Source organism: Silurus aristotelis (genome assembly GCF_946808225.1).
Source record: "Silurus aristotelis genome assembly, chromosome: 24".
Taxonomy (NCBI): domain Eukaryota; kingdom Metazoa; phylum Chordata; class Actinopteri; order Siluriformes; family Siluridae; genus Silurus; species Silurus aristotelis.
This window is the reverse complement of record NC_139597.1, coordinates 12,049,456-12,067,515: the sequence shown is the minus strand read 5'-3', so window position 1 is coordinate 12,067,515 and position 18,060 is coordinate 12,049,456. Positions and strand designations below refer to the sequence as shown.

General features: G+C 41.3%; 1 protein-coding gene across 4 annotated transcripts in view; it reads left to right on the top strand.

The window, feature by feature from the left end:
- tbc1d22a (TBC1 domain family, member 22a) overlaps positions 1 to 18,060 on the top strand; it is a 188,100-nt gene that overhangs the window by 155,807 nt on the left and 14,233 nt on the right. For all 4 annotated transcript variants that reach the window (XM_083528470.1, XM_083528471.1, XM_083528472.1 and 1 more), the window contains one exon: positions 14,224 to 14,319. In XM_083528470.1, coding sequence (XP_083384596.1) covers positions 14,224 to 14,319 — 96 coding nt within the window. The remainder of the gene's footprint in view (positions 1 to 14,223; positions 14,320 to 18,060) is intronic.

The following is an 18,060-nucleotide window of genomic DNA, read 5'->3' as shown; positions in this document are numbered from 1 at the left end:
CATGGAGAAGTAGATGCCGAGTGTTTAAAGGCCCTGGCATGGAGAAGCTGATGCTGGATCTATGATGATCACAAATTGTTCTGTATTGTTGAAAGATTTATGACCAAACTTTTGATGTCACCCATATGAGGATGGGTTCCCCTTTGAGTCTGGTTCCTCTCAAGGTTTCTTCCTCATATCATCTAAGGGAGTTTTTCCTTGCCACTGTCGCCACGGCTGCTCATCAGGGACAAACGCACACCATTCACCTTCACTGTTGTTTTCTGTAAAGCTGCTTTGAGACAATGTCTGTTGTGAAAAGCGCTATACAAATAAACTTGACTTGACTTGACTTGACTTGACTTTCAGTAACGATATGAAGAAAAGGAAGTGTTCGAGTACCATGTCTACTTTTAAACAATAATATTTGCAGCTTTACTATGTCCTTTTGGAAGAGCACACAGTGATATTCCTACAAGTGTCAAAATGTTATGCTTTGTCATGTTCCATGGCTGTACAGCAGAGGAGCAATGGCAGCGTGTCACACCGAACATGTCCTCCTCACTAATGCCTCATTAGAGCTGCAGTATGTCTTAGTGTTCTTTAACCTGAAAACAGTAATAGTCCCTGTGTGCCTGTGCCAGGAGTGGTTTGTGCAGCGTAGCCATCTGTTGTTTGCAGTATCATGTGTGTGTGTGTGTTAGGAGGGTTAGACTTAAGCTCCACCATCGATCCCTATTAAAGCTCAGTGTCGCTCACAGTAATATTCCTCAGTATGAGATTATCTTTAGTCACATATTGTGTGCAGGTTTAATGAAACTCGGGTCTGTTTTGCACGTGTTTTATTCATTCCATTCACCCCTCTCGCAATACCATCCACCTTCAAGTGTTTACCTGCTTTCCTTTCATTTTTGTTATGTTTCTACTGATTATATGGTTTGCAAATGTGTGTGTGTGTTGGGAGCTTTTGACTCAGTCTTGCCAACCAGCTAATCAGAGTGCCTTTATCCTGTGTGCCATCCCATTCACTGTGCACATAATACTAGGTCTCTCTCTCTCTCTCTCTCTCTCTCTCTCTCTCTCTCTCTCTCTCTCTCCCTCCCTCCATCTATTTGTCTCTCTACGTTTCTTTGCCTCAGTGTGTGTCTGTATGTCCGGTTGTCTGTTTTGTCAGTGTCCCCAAGGCTGCCTGTCTATGTCTCAGCATGTGTCGGTGTGTTCTTTCACTATCTGCCTCTCTGTTCCTGTCAGTGTCTGTCTGTCTCTCGGCATCTGTGTCTGTGTGTAAGTGTGTGCCCACCTTTTTCCTCAAACAGTGTTTGTTAAGTTAATGTATTGAGTTGGGCAGGGTATCATGGCACTTCCTATTATTCTTTGTGTGTGTGTGTGTGTGTGCGTGTGTGAGTGTGTGTGTTATTTTTTTTTTTTCACTGAGTATCTTCCTGTCCTTCACACACACATCAATAGTGTGGCCTTCAATAATTGAGCAGCTGTGTCTTGCTGTGCAGTGAGCAAGGTTAGTGCACCACTTGAAACACTTGCTAGAGTCAGTGGAATAAAGACGTGCGTGCGTGCGTGTGTGTGCGTGTGTGTGTGTGTGTGTGTGTGTGTGTGTGTGTGTGTGTGTGTGTGTGTGTGTGTGTGTGTGTGTGTCCCATAAGTCATTGGAACAATCTTTTTTTTTTTTTTTTTTTTTTTTTATATATATATATATTCACTTTGTGTTTTTTTTCCAGGGCTGTTGATTTATAATACAGTGTTTCCAAAACCTGTGCTCAGCGAACCCACTGTATTCACATCCTCTGTCTTTCTCTTTAATTAGAACCAAGTAATGGTTGAAAATTAAGCAATAGCAATGCATATTACTAACCTGTGTGAGTTTATACATAGGGTTTGCATTTATGTGGAAAATTGCAACTCGGTTTGTAATTGGGTCTTATATTTCCTCATGTTTATCCTGACAGCTGGCTGAGGTGAGCTTGTAAATATATTTTCACGTATTCACGTTTAAAAACGTCTGTGTTGTTCAAGCCTGATGTATTCTTTTCTAATAAGCTTGATGCCTGTGGTCTTATACCACAGTGATTTGCAGGTTAGTTCCCATCATCATGTTTGTTATAGCAGCAGTCATTCCATTACCAAATTTCCTGTAAACACAGCTTGAGATACTTCCAAGTACTGGAGATGTTTTTCTCACACGAGACACTTTCCATTAACGTTAAATAAATGTCTCAACAAATTGTAAGAACACACAACATTAGAGAACCCCTATCATTAGAACACACATTGATATACATCAACATTCTATTGACAGAAGTATTTGGGCCGGCACCTGAGTTTTCCAGCCGTTTGTGGTTCTTTTCTAATTGTTTACCACAAAACTGGTGGCCTTCACTAGAACTAGGAGACCCAGACATGTTCCAGCATGACAATACCCCTGTGGACAAAGCCAGCTTCATAAAGATAAGATTTAAATCTGTTGAAGTGTAAGATCTCCAGCTATAGAGCTCTGACTTCAAGCATACTGAACACCTTTGGAATGAATTTGAATACTGACTGCACCCCAGGCCTCCTCACCTCACTTAAATCAGTACCTGACTTCACTGACACCATGGTGGCTAAATGAGCAATTTTTACAAAACAGTCCCCTGATTTCATTGTTTTTCTTCTATTCTTTAATCTTAGAGAACTTTGAGACATTAAACGGCGTAAATGTCAATAAAAATGGGAAAAATCGTGTTCCTTGGCTTGGGTAGTGTAAGTAATGGAACTTCAGTTTCTATGTTGAGTACAGTATGTCGAAAAGCTATAAAAGTTCAAATCGCACAAACCTGAAATGCGGTTTAGTAAAAACCACTCCAACACGGATACATTAGTAATTATTAGCAGCTGTAAAAGTAGGTAAACATTCGCAAAAGTGTCAGTTCGACGACTTCCCTGTAACATAGTTACACAGAGTCACTTGGAGTCACATTATTCTCTCAAAAGTCTATTTTACATTGTGTAGTGGTGTTGTGCGTGCATATCTAGGTAAGTAACAATATTCAACACTGTTGTTGATGGTTTGGAGTGTTTCCGAATATTATATAGTTTACTTTAACTCAAATGTTTCAGTGAAATTATAATACCACGGTGTAACGGTCGACCAATTAGCACAGCAATATGCACTTAAAGCTTTATTTACTTCTGGACGCTTGTCTTTCAACAGTTTGTAATCCATAGTCCGTCGAAGGAAATAGGCATTCGCCGCATAAGCAACCATAATCAAGAGCGCACGGCGGCGCTAAAGCAAAGCGCACGGCAGCGCTAAAGCAGAGCGCACACGCTTGTGACTAGTTGCGGGAATACAACAGGATTCAGCGCTCATAGGTTGCAATACATGCATGTGTTTAGATTTGCAATATAGGAGTTGAAAAGGCAGTATATGTAATTTCATTACCAGGATTTTCTTCTTGTACTGATATTTTTTTTATTCATTGTATTTGTTCTCCACACAGAGACCACACATCTCCTCACCACACATTTTTTTTCATCCCATATCTTCATCCTTCTAACCGAACTGTCATGCTTAATATAATAAACCTTCAGATTTAACTTCACCCTGGACCCACTGCAGTTCTTTCTGACAGAAGAATTGGGCCAGTTGATGTTCAACCATCCCTTCATGCACAATCCATCAAAACGGCTTTTAAAATAAACATGGCATTTCGCATCGTGGTACCTGCTAACAATTCTACACATGCTGTGAGGTTGTTGTTTTTTTAAATCAGTAAAAGCCAGGGTTTTAACCCAATCAGAGAACAGCAGGTAGCTGTTTTTCTTCTGAATGAAAAAAGGTAAACATGATGTTTAAAATAGCAAGCCTTCTCTCTCTTTATATTGTTTCAGTTTAGCCTTTTTGTATGTGTGTGCCTATAGTAAGTCACAAGTTGAAACCCCCAAAGCTGTTTCAACTCTCAGTGATAGCACTTTAACGAAAAACTCGTCCTCCACTGTTTATCTGAAGCTTTATAGCCTTTCCAACTCCCATGCAGGTCTGGGCTGTGTGTATACACACACTCTAGGTGAAGCATTATAGCTCGCAGATATTAAGAGTACGCGTTAGAAAGTGTGTTAAATCACCTCTGATACAACCTCGAGATGGAGTTCTGTTCTATTCATAAAAAAGCACAAAACTCTAGTGGCGTAATTCTCTCAGATACTTCTTGCTGGAGGCTCTCCAATTTACTCGCTATGCATTTAGAATTCCTTGTTAAGTGAAAACAGCTTAGCGTCGGCGCTAGGAAGTGCGCTGTCCCCGACACCTCGGGCTGCCGATCGAGTAGTGAAAGTGCTGAACCCCAGGCCTGGTGCATGTTGGAATTCAAAGCGCCGGAAGCGTTCGAAGGAGTGCAAAACCACACCATAAATTACCAGCTTCAGCAGGAAGAGTCACTCGTGCTGTCGTCAGTATGGCCACACACACCCTGCTGTTTTGCTCTAAGCAGCTTAGTTAGCTCAACGAGGTACCGTAGGAGCTGTAATGAGCCTAAAGATGGACAGAGGCACGACAGGCTCGTCTGCGTTATGCTTCCCCGAGGAGATAAACTTCAGGTACAGCCGACTCTGGCAGCCCTTTCCATCAGCATTATGTTCATGTCGGCTTTCGCTTGGAATACAAATGAAGTCAGATTTGGAGTGGATCCTTGACAAATCACAGTTATGCATATACAAGGGGTGTACACACACACACACACACACACACACACACACACACATTTTTCGTACGGAGTAATATTTGACTTACAGTTTTTCCCCTTCTGACAGTGAAAATCTTATCGTCAGGCACAGACGCCCAACTGGGAATTTGGACCAGTAACCCTTACCCCTCTTTCCTGTTCTGCTGAACTCTTTCAAATGACTGGCCTCTGTTTTCTGACACAGAAAAGCCAATACCCAGCAGCCAGGACCCGGGTCAGTGGCACAGGCCTTGGAACATCAATATTTCATCCCTTGTTTCTGTGTAAAAAAACCTCAGGCACTCATCACAGTAGCCCCATGTTCCCCATCATGTTTCCTTCATGCTGTAGCAGAGTGCAGGATTACTGAAATAAATATCAACATCCTAGCCTGTGTTCCCTTGACCCTGTCTTGCAAAGTCAAGACACTATCCTGAGTGTCTCGTCAGGGTTTGACCCCAATAATCGAATCCGCACCCAGGACTGATTCTGGAGTTCGCCTGGGAGGAAGAGGCCATAATATCTGAATTTTTTTTCTGAAGTGGGATTGATTGTATATTTCTACAGTGCTAGACTTCGGGTTTATCACTTAATAAAATAAATTAAGTGCCAGTCCTTATGGTGCATAAAATCAAAATATAAAGTATTACAATTTTAATATAAGTGATCTGCTAAAATATTAAGGTATAGAACAGGTATTTAAATTATTTTTTAAGGTATATTATACATATTGTGGTCTTTATACAGATTTTCCTATCACCCTTGTGGCTAAATGAACAAAAATCTCCACAAGCGCACTCCACAATCTAGTAGAACATCTTCCCTGAACAGTGGAAGTCACTTACAGTTTACAGCCTTATTCCAAAATGTATATAATTCATAATGTTTCTCAAAATTTAACAAATACCCCATAATAACAACATGAAAGAAATTTGTTTGAAATCTAAAAAAAAAAAAAAAAAAAAAAAAAGAAGAAGAAGAAAAAAATCACATGTAAATAAGCATTTACAGCTTTTGCCAGGTGCATCCTGTTTCCACTGATCATCCTTAAGCTGTTTCTACAACCTGATTGGAGTCGACATGTGGTGAATTCAGCTGATTGGACAAGATTTGGAAAGGCACACACCTGTCTATAGAAGGTCCCACCGTTAACAGTGCATGTCAGAGCACAAACCAAGCCATGAAGTTCAAGAAACTATCTCTAGACCTCCGAGACTCAGATTTGGGGAAAGGCTGCAGAAAGCTTTAGACTCTTTAGGTCTAGACCTCCAACTGGGGCTCGGGTTCATCTTCCAAAGATGAACAAAGGAGTGGCTATGGGACAACTCTGCAAATGTCCTTGAGTGGCCCAGCCAGAGTCAAGACATGAACCCGATTGAACATCTCTACAGATATCTGAAAATGGCTGTGCACTGACTTTCACGTTGTCAATACTGGGTATTGTTTGTAGAATTGTAAGGAAAATAATGAATTTAATCCATTTTGGAATAAGACTAACATAACAAAATGTTGAGAAAGGTTAAGTGCTGTAAATACTTTCCGAATGTACTGTATAGTTGGGTGTCCACAAACTTTTTTCAAAATAGTGTGTTTTTTATTTAACAGCCAGAATAAAACTCTAGTTTAGGTGGTTGACCAGAAACCACAAGAATGCTCACCTTCTGATCAATCGAATTCTATTCTTTTATACAGATTCTTAGTAAAACGCTATTAATAGACGTCATGTCTTCCTGCTGGAATACGTTCAATCAAAGAGTTGTTCTTGTTTGTGAAGATCTAAAGCCACTGATATTCTATTTGCCCCACCAATGTGAGCTAATTACAGTGCTCCAGTTAGAGGAAAGTTTGCTTTTATATATCAGTCTTCACTACTGACCTAGAAAACCGTTTCCTTGGCATCACAAAATTGTTGTTTAGAATGCACTGTTGATTTTGGTCATTCTCTACATCTGATCTGGACTACATCATGGTTTGATTACAGCAAAAATTGGCCACCGAAATTATAAAGATAAAGCCATTAATGTATTAGCTTTTGGGGGTGTCGATAAAAAAGATCGATACACGTATCGTGATATTTTGTTCGCCGATACTGTATCTCATTCTCAAAATGCAAAATCGATAATTTTTATTTATTTATTTATTTCACAAAATTTATGCCAGTTGTTTCATTTTGAGTTTATATTCCAGCCACTGGATAGATAACAGTCTTCTTATCTCCGAACTTAAACAAATACAGGAAGTACTAGCATTAGATCACATTTACATTTACGACATTTAGCGGAGGCTCTCGTCCAGAGCGACTTGCAAAAGTGCTTCGAGTCTCTGTCAATGCATAAATCAACACAAATTACAAACTTAAGATATCCCACAACACAACAAATATCAAAGGCAAAGCAAAGTCACAAAGTGCTAGTTTAATTGTTTCAGGAGGAAGGTCTTCGGCCGTCGCTCGAAGATCGCCAGTGACTCCACTGTTCTGACATCTAGGGGAAGTTCATTCCACCACCTCGGTGCCAGAACAGAGAAGAGCCTTTAAGGTATACTTTTACCCTTAGAAAAGGTGGGACCAGTCGAGCAGTGTTAGAGAATCTTAGGCAGCGTGGCAAACCATTAATGTTGACCTTAATATCCCCCAACCATGGCAATATGTTTTGTATGTCTTATTTATGTGCGGTTAGTTTTTCAGGCGAAAAAATGCTAATGCTTCTACTACTAATAATTAAGGCTGTCAAAATGAACACGTTAATAACGCATTAGCACAAATTTTTATTAACAGCACAAATTTTTATTAATAGGTTGTAAATGATTTGTCGTGGATCTTGGAAGAGCTCTGGTTTTCTGCAGGCTGCTCTTTTCACCATCTAAAAGTGGCTAAAAGAATTCCCCGGTAAGGAATTGAATTGTGTAGCCACCTCATCTTCAAAGGGCCGAGTTTGATCATGGGCACAAAGCGAAGAACTTCAGCACACTTCAAACGGGTCGTAAACGAGAGCTAGAAAGCGCACGATTCAGTTCCTGTCATTTGCACAGATCTGTCTAACTCTATGGTGCCACAAAGTGAACCAGAAATGGTCAAAGACTCGAAGTCTCTTGAAGCTCACACGGTTGACGTCAAAGATTCAGAACTCGAACTGTAGTGAGGATGACTGCTTGAGGTAAGTGTACTAGGATAGACTGAGGGGAGGTTGGTTGGAGTAATCAATCCCTCTGAACCACTTCTCTTTCTTGGACTTATCCTTATTAATCAGTGTCGAAAGTGTTTGGGATAGAGATCGGTGCATACACACAGCAGTCTCCAAGAGCAAAGGCTTTTCTTTGACATCTCAAGTCTCATATCTCCCAGGTAGAGGGAGTTAATAAAGTAATAAAGAGCTGTAGCTGTGTGTGTGTGTGTGTGTGTGTGTGTGTGTGTGTGTGTGTGTGTGTGTGTGTGTGTGTGTGTGTGTGTGTGTGTGTGTGTGTCACAGTTTGATACTTTCAGACAGCCGTCCTCTCAGCTGCTCTGATTAAGGCCGCGAGGTTACACCAATAGGCAATCATCACCCAGCACATAACTCAGAAAGAACTGCCCTCACTCACTATCTCTCTGTCTCTGTCCCTTTTTCTCACTCAGGCTCCCTTTCTTTCATTTTTTGCTGTCTGTCTTTCACAGCATGCACTGATGGATAGCTAGGTAGGCAGGTAGGCAGAGTGCTGCTTTTTTTTTTTTCTTCCTCCTTTCCTTTCAGCCTCCTCAGGCACTTTCAAACTGTGTATGTTGGTGAGACCCATGATTCCTGCATTCCTTCCTTTTGTGTGGTTACATTCCTGGAATGGAGATGATAATTATTCCTAGATGGTGTGTAACACTGGATTTGCTTAGAGAGAAGAATCATTTGGCATTTCGAGTAATAATAATAATAATTTTTATTTTATATAGCGCCTATATAGGTGGGAGCCTGGTGGTTAAGGCATTGGACTTTGGATCCAGAGGTTGTGGGTTTGAGTCCCAGCCATGCCAGGCTACCACTCTTTGGCCCTTGAACAAGGCCCTTAACCCCCTATGGGTGTTTAGTTGTGAGAATGGGGATAAAAGTTATCCACCATGGACGGTCCTAGGCCCAGCTGTGAACAGAGGAGGGTGGGTTTTGGGCTAGCAACCTGACCCGGTAACAAACTGCTTCGGAAACAGCAAGCCTTCAGGCCCATCCCGCTTAATGCGCCTCGTGTGGGAGGAAAAAAATTTTTTTTTTTTTAAATGTAGTAAATATTAATGCGCTTTCTGAGCATACAGAATAAATACAAAAAATATATTGATAATAATATAATTAATAATAATAAAAATAAGTCGCGGAATACATAAAACTAGAATAAAACAGCAAATTAAAAAAGTTTTTACAGACAAATTTGAAAAAGATTCGGCACGTTTATTCTCAGTGGGGAGAAAATTCCATAGTTTTGGTGCATGGGAGGAAAAAGCCAAATCACCCATAGAATGTAAATAGGTAGGATGAACAACTAAAAGACCAGAATCAGAAGAGCAGAGATCACACCTTGGAGTGTTGACAGTTAAACGTTACTGTACGTCAAATAATGAGGTGCCTTGTAGGTCAGCATTAAAATTTTATTCTCAATCCGGAATCTGACAGGGAACCAATGCAATGACTCCAAAACTGGAGAAATATGCTCACCAGACCTGGTCTTTGTCAGCATCCTAGAATCAACAGCAGTGGGTCTGATACCATGTAAGTGCCCATGTAGGCTCTTGTTTTTTGCTTCAGGCCCTGATGCTTGGAAGCAACTGTCGCCTGGAGTATTTGCAACATTTCCACTATTTCCATTTGTGCTCGTCAGCATATTGTCTGGTCCCTTCACCGCCAGTTGAGGATGGAAAATCGAAGTAAAACAAAGATTCCTTTGTTTGGATGCAATGTAGATCTTTAATTTCCAAGGATGTTTTTTGTAAATGAGCTTTCACTTTATTTGTTCTTTGGTTAAGTTTGATACCTATGAGTCAAAAAGCCTCCAAGCAAATAAAAAAATAAAAATAAAAACTGAAACATTACTGAATAATGGAAATGCCGGATAGAAAAGCCATCCAACCCTGTTGAGCACGGAGCTGGCGCTAAATAAATGATTAGATAATTATTTGAATAGCTCATTTCAAACCATTTTTTTTTTTTGGTATCGCATCCAGCTTTGTGCACACAGCATGCTCGGTTCACTTCCTGCATTTGGGTCGATTCAGGGTTGAACCGCTTTCTCGCTGCAATCAAACAGTGTTTGCTCGGAACTGGACGGAGACCACCTCGCTCGGACAATTTCAGACAAGTTCTTTTGATTGCTGTGTTCCGAGCTGCGGGGGGAAGCAGAAAACGAGTTTGATCCGTAAGGACTAAACACTGCATATGTGAAGCATCCTCAGATTCTGATTAGACCTTTTATACTTACATTCAGAGTGGAATAAAATGGTAGTCTAGCAAGTTTGTTACTGATTTTGCTACTTCCTGAACTTATTCAATTATTCCACTATAGGTATTGAAGTGCACAGTGTATAATCACACCATATGCAACCCAGAGGGAATTTATTTTCTTTGAAATATTGGGTTTCTATCAATCTATCAGGGAAGGTGGTAGAAGTGGTTAGGGCTCTGGGTTACTGATTGGAGGATCAGGGTTCGAGTCAAGCGGTATCGCCAAGCTGCCACTTTTAGGGCCCCTGAGCAAGGCCCTTAACCTTTAGTGCTCCATGGCTTACCCTGTAAAGCACATTTGACAAGAATAAAGCACCTTTCTTTCTTTCTTTCTTTCTTTCTTTCTTTCTTTCTTTCTTTCTTTCTTTCTTTCTTTCTTTCTTTCTTTCTTTCTTTCTTTCTTTCTTTCTTTCTATTTCTAAATGCTAATACTCTCTACTGCCACCATGTGGTATCAACAGTTACCCCTTTAAAACAGGCGCATGTACAGTGGAACCTCGGAGCTCGTGGCCTCAGCGCTCGCGACCTCGCATGCTCGCGACTTTCATTCCGACCGGCGACTCTCATTCAGATCGGCTCGTGAGCAACCGCGAGCTGCTCAAAACGCTAGTTTTAACATTTCTAATCAAGGTTTATCTCATTAAAATTGTCTAATAATTAAGTGTTATGGAGTGAAATAGTGTTATTTACTCATTTAAATCGATTTCGTATAGTGTTCTTTGGGTTTTTACTGGGTTGGAAGGGGCGTATCAAAAGGTCGCGAAAATTCGGAACTCGCGACCGGTCTTGGTCCCTAACCCTCGCGAGCTCCGAGGTTCCACTGTATTGTGAATGTAGGTATTTTGCGCTGTGTTTACATGCAACACATCCGCTCATTCCTTCATATCAGCTCGTCATCACACACGGAACCAGGTCTTAACATCTTCCTCACTTCCCTTTCAACAGTCCTCCGGAACAGACACTGATATTCGATCCAGCAGACCCCAGGCTCACAAAGCCTCGATTGCATCATCGTAGATCGGCGGCGTGTGTAAGTTTAGAGCGCGGCACTTTGTATCTCATGACGCCTTCTAAAAATACGCCCTCGAAAGTAGCGCCCGAGAGTATATTTTGGGAGCGAGGAAAAAGGGAGAGCAGGGATTGTGTGATAAATGGAAAGATACGAACACCGCGTAGGCAGGCGTGCGTACGAGCACGAGTGTTTCATCACGCCGAGATTCCTCTCTCGCTGTTTTCTATATTAGGTATTCGTGCTGTGTGTGATATGACAATAAAAGTCAATACCTCTGCATGTGGCACGGTGTTTGTGTGTGTGTGTGTGTGTGTGTGCTCCCTTTTTCCTGGTTACTTGGGTGTATCAGCGGCTATCCTCCACTGTCCCCATTAATTAAGCCTCCATAATCAGCACCGCTCCCCAGGGGATAAGCAGAAAAATAATTAAATTGACCAATTAGGATAGCCAGTGAAGCCCTCATTCTCTTATTCTGCTCTTCCTTTTTCATTCCTATTCCTTCTTCACTGCTGCAATATTGTCGTATTTTATAGTGGCTGTATTAACTATTTTATTTTCCTGAAAGTCTAGATTCCTATCTCAGGTGATTTTGTTTCCGCAGTCATGTCTATCTAATAAAGTCTAATGAAGTGCTTTTTATGCCTCTCATTTGTGACCCCCTGATTAGTTATTCATACACGGACGCAGACCGCTGTTCTTCATTATGTTACATTACTGGATATGTTTTATTAATTTCTTTTAACTCTTCTCCCTCATATATCATTTTGTACTTATTTACCTTTTTTTTTAATTATTATATGCTTCTCCGTTTATTGTAAAAGCACAGAGTTATGCTAATCGTTCTAGTACTGTACAAGTGTTCGAAATGTACTTCTGTTGAAATGGGAATGTATTAAGCGTGTGCATGGAGAGCACTCGTGTTATTTTTATGGATTTTGAACTCCCACATGCATCTTGTAGAACGGGAACCCGGCCCAGTCGCAGCATGTTTAGAGTCTGCTCCGAGCTGCTGCTGATCGGAGGCCAGTCGTCATTTAGGGAGATGGAATTTGACGTCCCATCTGCTGTGTGGAATTTTTTTGTTGTTGTTATACACACTATATTGACAAAAGTTTGTGGACACCTAAATATTCGATTTGCTTTTTGAACAATAATAACCTCCACTCTTCTGGAAAGATGTTCCACTAGATTTTGGAGTGTTCTTGTGGAGATTTCCCTTCATTTAACTACAAATTCATTAGTGAAGTCAGCTCCTGATGTAGATGTGAGAAGGCCTGGGGTGCAAAGCAGTGTCTGAATTCATCTCAAAGGTGTTCGGTAGGATTGAGGATCAGAGCTCCAAAAGCAGGTCAATTCAAGATCTTTTACTCCAGACCATCTGAAGCATAATTTTAATAGAGCTGGCTTTGTGTAGAGGGGAAATGCCATGCTGGACCAGGTCTCCTAGTGAAGGAAAAGTTTGATGTTACCACACTCGAAGACATTTTGTACAACCGTGAGCACACATGACTGGAAAGCCCGCAGCAATGTAGCAGTGTGCCTCGTTTTCCCCGCGCGATTAGACTTACGCAGGCACTCTTGCAGCCTCAGCTTGTCCGTTGAGTGTCTAATTAAGCGGATTTCACGCTCTTGTGGTCACTTTGACAAGGAGGTGACGGGAGATGACTTCTGGCTAATTGCGCCAGACAGGACACGTGACCCCCGAAGCCTGCTGCGGTTCCGAAGGCCGCAGTCAGGAATATTTCCATTGCTCTCATTTACCCTTGAAGGGGAGACCCATCTTGCTTGTTTATTGGCAGTAAGCAGGGCAGCCATTGATTTTCATTAAGTCCTGTCTGTGGCTAGCATAAAAGATGATTGTGGTCTCCGCTGTGTGAAGCTCTCTCACAGCCGGCCGTAGGAACCACGCTGCTCACGCCCTTTATAGAATCTATGCTCTTTGAACAATGGCCGCCCTCCTCTCGTCTGTCTGTTTGCACATGCTGACTCGTGTTTGCTCGCATCTGCAAACTGAAACAACTTTGTGCTGTGCACGGCTTACAGAGCGCTCGTATCCTCAGAGCGCCGGTCATCACCTGTTCTGCATCGTACGTTATGTGTTTTTTGGCTTTATGCTGGGATCATGTGTACATATGCAGATGAGGGATGTTTTCTTTGTTTGTGGGGTTTTCACTATTCAGGATGCTCTGGATCAGTCAGTGCATTTACTCATTAGTTAGAAAAAAAAAACACAAACAGTCGTCTAGCCATCACAAATTGGCTCTTGTCAAACTCGCTTTCAATTCTTACGCTTGCCCATTTTTCCTGCTTCTAACATGTCAACTTTGAGGACAAAATGTTCACATGCTGACTGATGTATCCCACTCACTAACAGGTGCCATGATGAAGAGATAATCAGTGTGATTCACTTCATCTCTCATAATGTTTTAATGTCATGTCGATGGTCGGTGAATATGCAGATGTTACGCGGAGTTACGGAGACGAACAGCGGTACGCCAAAATTGTACAAATATTTTACGATTCGACCGCCAACGTAGCAAAGAATTTGAGGAACGATACGTTGGGATGCTGCCAGGATGTGTGCATGTCCCGCTTTGCCAGTGGTCGACAAATTTCAGTTGTCTCTGTGTTAGTGGGTTTTTTTTTGTTTGTTTTTGTTGTTCTAAAGCCCAATTTTTGCCATTTTTACCAACGTTATAAACATATATGCTGTAATGTTTGTGCAATACGATACTGTAAATTGCTCTGTTTTGCTAAATGACGTACAGTGCAACCTCGATACTCTCGAGGGTTATGCTCTATAAAAAAAATCAAAATAGCTACGTTTTTCTTCAGAATGAACAACGTATTTGAGTATTTTCCGTAAGCCGTGGTTCACGTAAACCTTGTAGAAGTATGTAACAGATTGTTTCGATTAGTTAGAGTGAATGGGGGACGTCCTGAAGCCTTCGCAGTTTATCTGACCTTGGCCCAGTTATTTCTCGACGGGCTCATTAATCCACTCTCGTTCCTTGCTTGTGTTCTGATCGGTCTCTTGCTCTGTTTTGTATGTTGCCATCAGGCCGAGCCCGAGGGCTTCTCCCACTTCCACCTGTACGTGTGTGCTGCTTTCTTGGTGCACTGGAGGAAGGAGATCTTGGAGGAGAGGGACTTCCAGGTGAGTTTGGAACTGTTCCTATTTGTCTCTGTGTGTGTGTGTGTGTGTGTGTGTGTGTGTGTGTGTGTGTGTGTGTGTGTGTGTCTGGTGTGTTTGCCATGTCTCTCTCAACTCCCAGAGCTGCAGAAAGTGTCCTCGTTCAAGCCCCTCTATCCTCATTAACTCTGGGGGTCACTGGGTCATTGCAGGTGCATTAGTGTGATGACTGTGGCAGCTGCTTTAAGGTGACATTGGACGGTTGTCCCCTCACTCACTCCCTCCCTCCATCTTTCTCTCTCACTCCATCCCCAAGATAAATGGTAAGTTAAGAGTTTGGATGAGGAAGATTTTGCGAGTTTCTGAAGTCCCTCTTGGTTACTTGTGGCCCGAGGCAGCACCACATAGAAACCCACTTACCGCCTATGAGTTTATCTCCAGGTCAGTGTTTTTCAGTCTGGTCTTCGGGGACCCCTGCGTTTTTTTGTTTTTTTTTTATTCCCCAACTCCCATCCCTCCTAAACCAGCGGTTCAGTGTTGGGTTGTAGCGGGGGAAAAATCCCGGAGCGTTTGCAGAGACAGGTTGAGGAGGCCGCTTTCAGCTGATCTCTAACAGAACCGCATCTTATTAGTGCTCTTTTTTCAACTCAGTACACACCAATTAGCACATTTCTCTCTTGCCAGCCTTGTATGCCAAACACTTATACACTCTTTTGTTCCCTTTTTCAACGTCTTGCCTCACTAGCCCTTGTTTTTCATGCTCTCTTTCTTTCTCCTCTTCCTGCTTTGTCTCCCTGGTGTCTTTGCAGATTCAGATTGTGTATGCATGCATTTAAGGAGTTGTGTGTGTGTGTGTGTGTGTGTGTGTGTGTGTGTGTGTGTGTGTGTGTGTGTGTGTGTGTGTGTGTGTGTGTGTGGAGTTTTGAATATCCAGGGTGTCAGGAGTGCATGGTGTGTGTGTGTGTGTGGTGTGTGTTACAGGGCAGTGCGTTGATTGATTGTGTTTACAGTGCCCACTGATTCAGTATGATTCTCTGCAGCACCACTGCAGCAGTTAGCCAGGCTCCGCTTGGCATTCAGAAGAGCCACCCACAAGCATAGGGCACACACATCTGTCTCTGCCCTCCTCAGGTCTTCTACACCAACACAAAGTCTCTTTTTCGCATTAGTCTCTGCTCAGCCACCCTCTTGTTCACTTACCGTGGGCTGCAGAATGCACTGGGAAGAGCTGCTGGGTTTTTTTTTCCACTTTTTATCATTCGCATAGTTTCTTGCTTATGTTGCACAGTGACACTCATGTGAACTGCACGATTACATGAACAGAAAGTGGTGGAAGGCCAGACCTCGATCCTGAGTAAAGGATGCTCAGATTAGGTAAGGAAAGATCAGTGAAAATGATGTATTCAGTGGTCAATGACCACCCACCAGCTCGCTGTTTTCCATCATGTATTAGTGCTGAACATGGTAACGTTTTTTTTTTTTTTTTTTTACTTGATATGTAAAACTGCTGCTTATGCTGCATCACAGGGCAGTGTAACACACTCAGCAGGTGAACTCAAACACACACAGATTGGCCAGTGTTTCTGTGATTGACAGAGAAGAAAGTCTTTTACATTTTTCAATTAATTTTCATTTGAATAGCACTTTTTACAATGGACATCGTCTCAAGGCAGCTTTACACAGATAAATCAGTTATACGGTCGTATAAAAGAATGTGTATGTTTGTTTCTCATACAGTAATTGTTTATCCCTGATGAGCGAGTCAGTGGTGACTTTGAGATGGTATAAGGAAGAAATCTTGAGAGGAACCAGACTCGTCTAAGTGGCACCGAATGTCCATTCATTGAGGTTTCATTGGTGTATAGCAACATTGAGGTTCCATTGGTGTATAGCAACATTGAGGTTCTATTGGTGTATAACAATACATGCTTTAATGCAGATCTGTTCATGCAACCTGTGGTCCTGATATTAATTTCAGTCCAAATCCATCCTCAAAGTTATTAGGTTGCTCAGCAGCTTCATAAGTCTTTGGGCTGTAAATCTGGATCCATCCCCAGCTGCACAGAGTGGTCTCCAATTGAAGAGAACTCCATCGAGGCATAAGGGCGTAAGGCATAAGGGATAAACTGTGCGGATAAAAAGAGAGAGAGAGAGAGAGAGAGAGAGAGAGAGAGAGAGAGAGAGAGAGAGAGAAGGCCCCTCCCATCTATGGATAGCTGTTGCATTCTCACAATTTCAACTCTTCAATCTCTCGGCAAAAGAGCAAAATCTTTTCTGCTGACATTATCTTATAGTGTCAAAGCTCTTTGCATACTGTTTCAAAGGAGCATCCTGGCTTCTGTTATTTGATTTTGTAAAGCATGAGCAAATGAACGGTGGTGAGTTTTAATACAAGATGTGTTCGGTTCCTACATGCAAGACACATCAGTGGATTCGATCAGAAACTCAATCCAATATGATCTCTGGTTTCAAACTAATATTCATTTTGCCATGTAAAAGTAAAAAAAAAAACAATAAATAAATATTTATATATTTATAAAATGTAAGGAATATATATATATATATATATATATATATATATATATATATATATATATATATATATATATATATATATATCAATCTTTTAATTTGATTTTGCAATTTTTTGTATTCACGAACTTACTGTAACCATAAATCATAAACAGTTCTATTTCTTTTTATTTCCTTTGTTCTGAAAAACCTGCATATATTTTTTAGTTTATCAGTTCAAATCAAATGTTCTTTTTCTTATAGATATACTACTACTATTAGTCTTTTACTTAGCGGTCTACTACAAGTCAAGTCAAGTTTATTTCTATAGCGCTTTTCACAACTGACATTGTCTCAAAGCAGCTTTACAGAATTCAAGAGTTAAGGTAAACTATGTGTATTTATCCCTGAGCAGCCATGGCATGTGGCAAGGAAAAACTCCCTTAGATGTTATGAGGAAGAAACCCTGAGAGGAACCAGACTCAAAAGGGAACCCATCCTGATTTGGGTGACATCAAGAATGGGATTATGCACTACACTGTAATCATAGTCACACTCTCTGTTTGCATAATACAGGCATCCCAAATATCTCCATAATTGTCCATGTCTATCCCAATGCTTACGAAAGTTTCCCAGTCTGGCCATTAGAAAGGTTTCAATTCTCAACATTGTTCTTTTGTCAAAGTCACATACAGAGACTTTAGACGTGCTATAGCATATATTCAGTGTCAGAAGTTTGGAAAAACCTGTTTTTATAATATTCCTGACACATATGTTTGTTCATATGCAAAGTAACAGGGTTAAAGTTAAAACTGCACAAGAACTGGTCAGCGAATGAAAGTTCTATGGACAGATGAGTTTGACATTTTTGGCTCCAACAGCAGAACTTATGTAAGATGGAGAAGAGAAGGGAAGATGATAGCAGACTGCCTCCCACCCACATTCAAACATGGAGGTTTAAGCGTAATGGTTTGGAGTTGTTTCGGAGCGGGGAAGGTCGGAGACTAACTCTTAGTAAAAGGAATCTGAACCAACATGGTTCATCCATACTCCATGCAATTCCATTGGATCCAAATTCGCCATACAAAAAGACGAAGAGTCGAAATGGACATTCAAAAATTTTTACTGTGAATGTTATTCAGAGAGCAAACAGTCAGCTGGAGTGTTAGCTATCATGAAATGCCCTTCCCAGTTACCGCACCTGAATCCTATTGAACTGCTCTGGGATGAAACGGATCACAAGAAATATCCAGC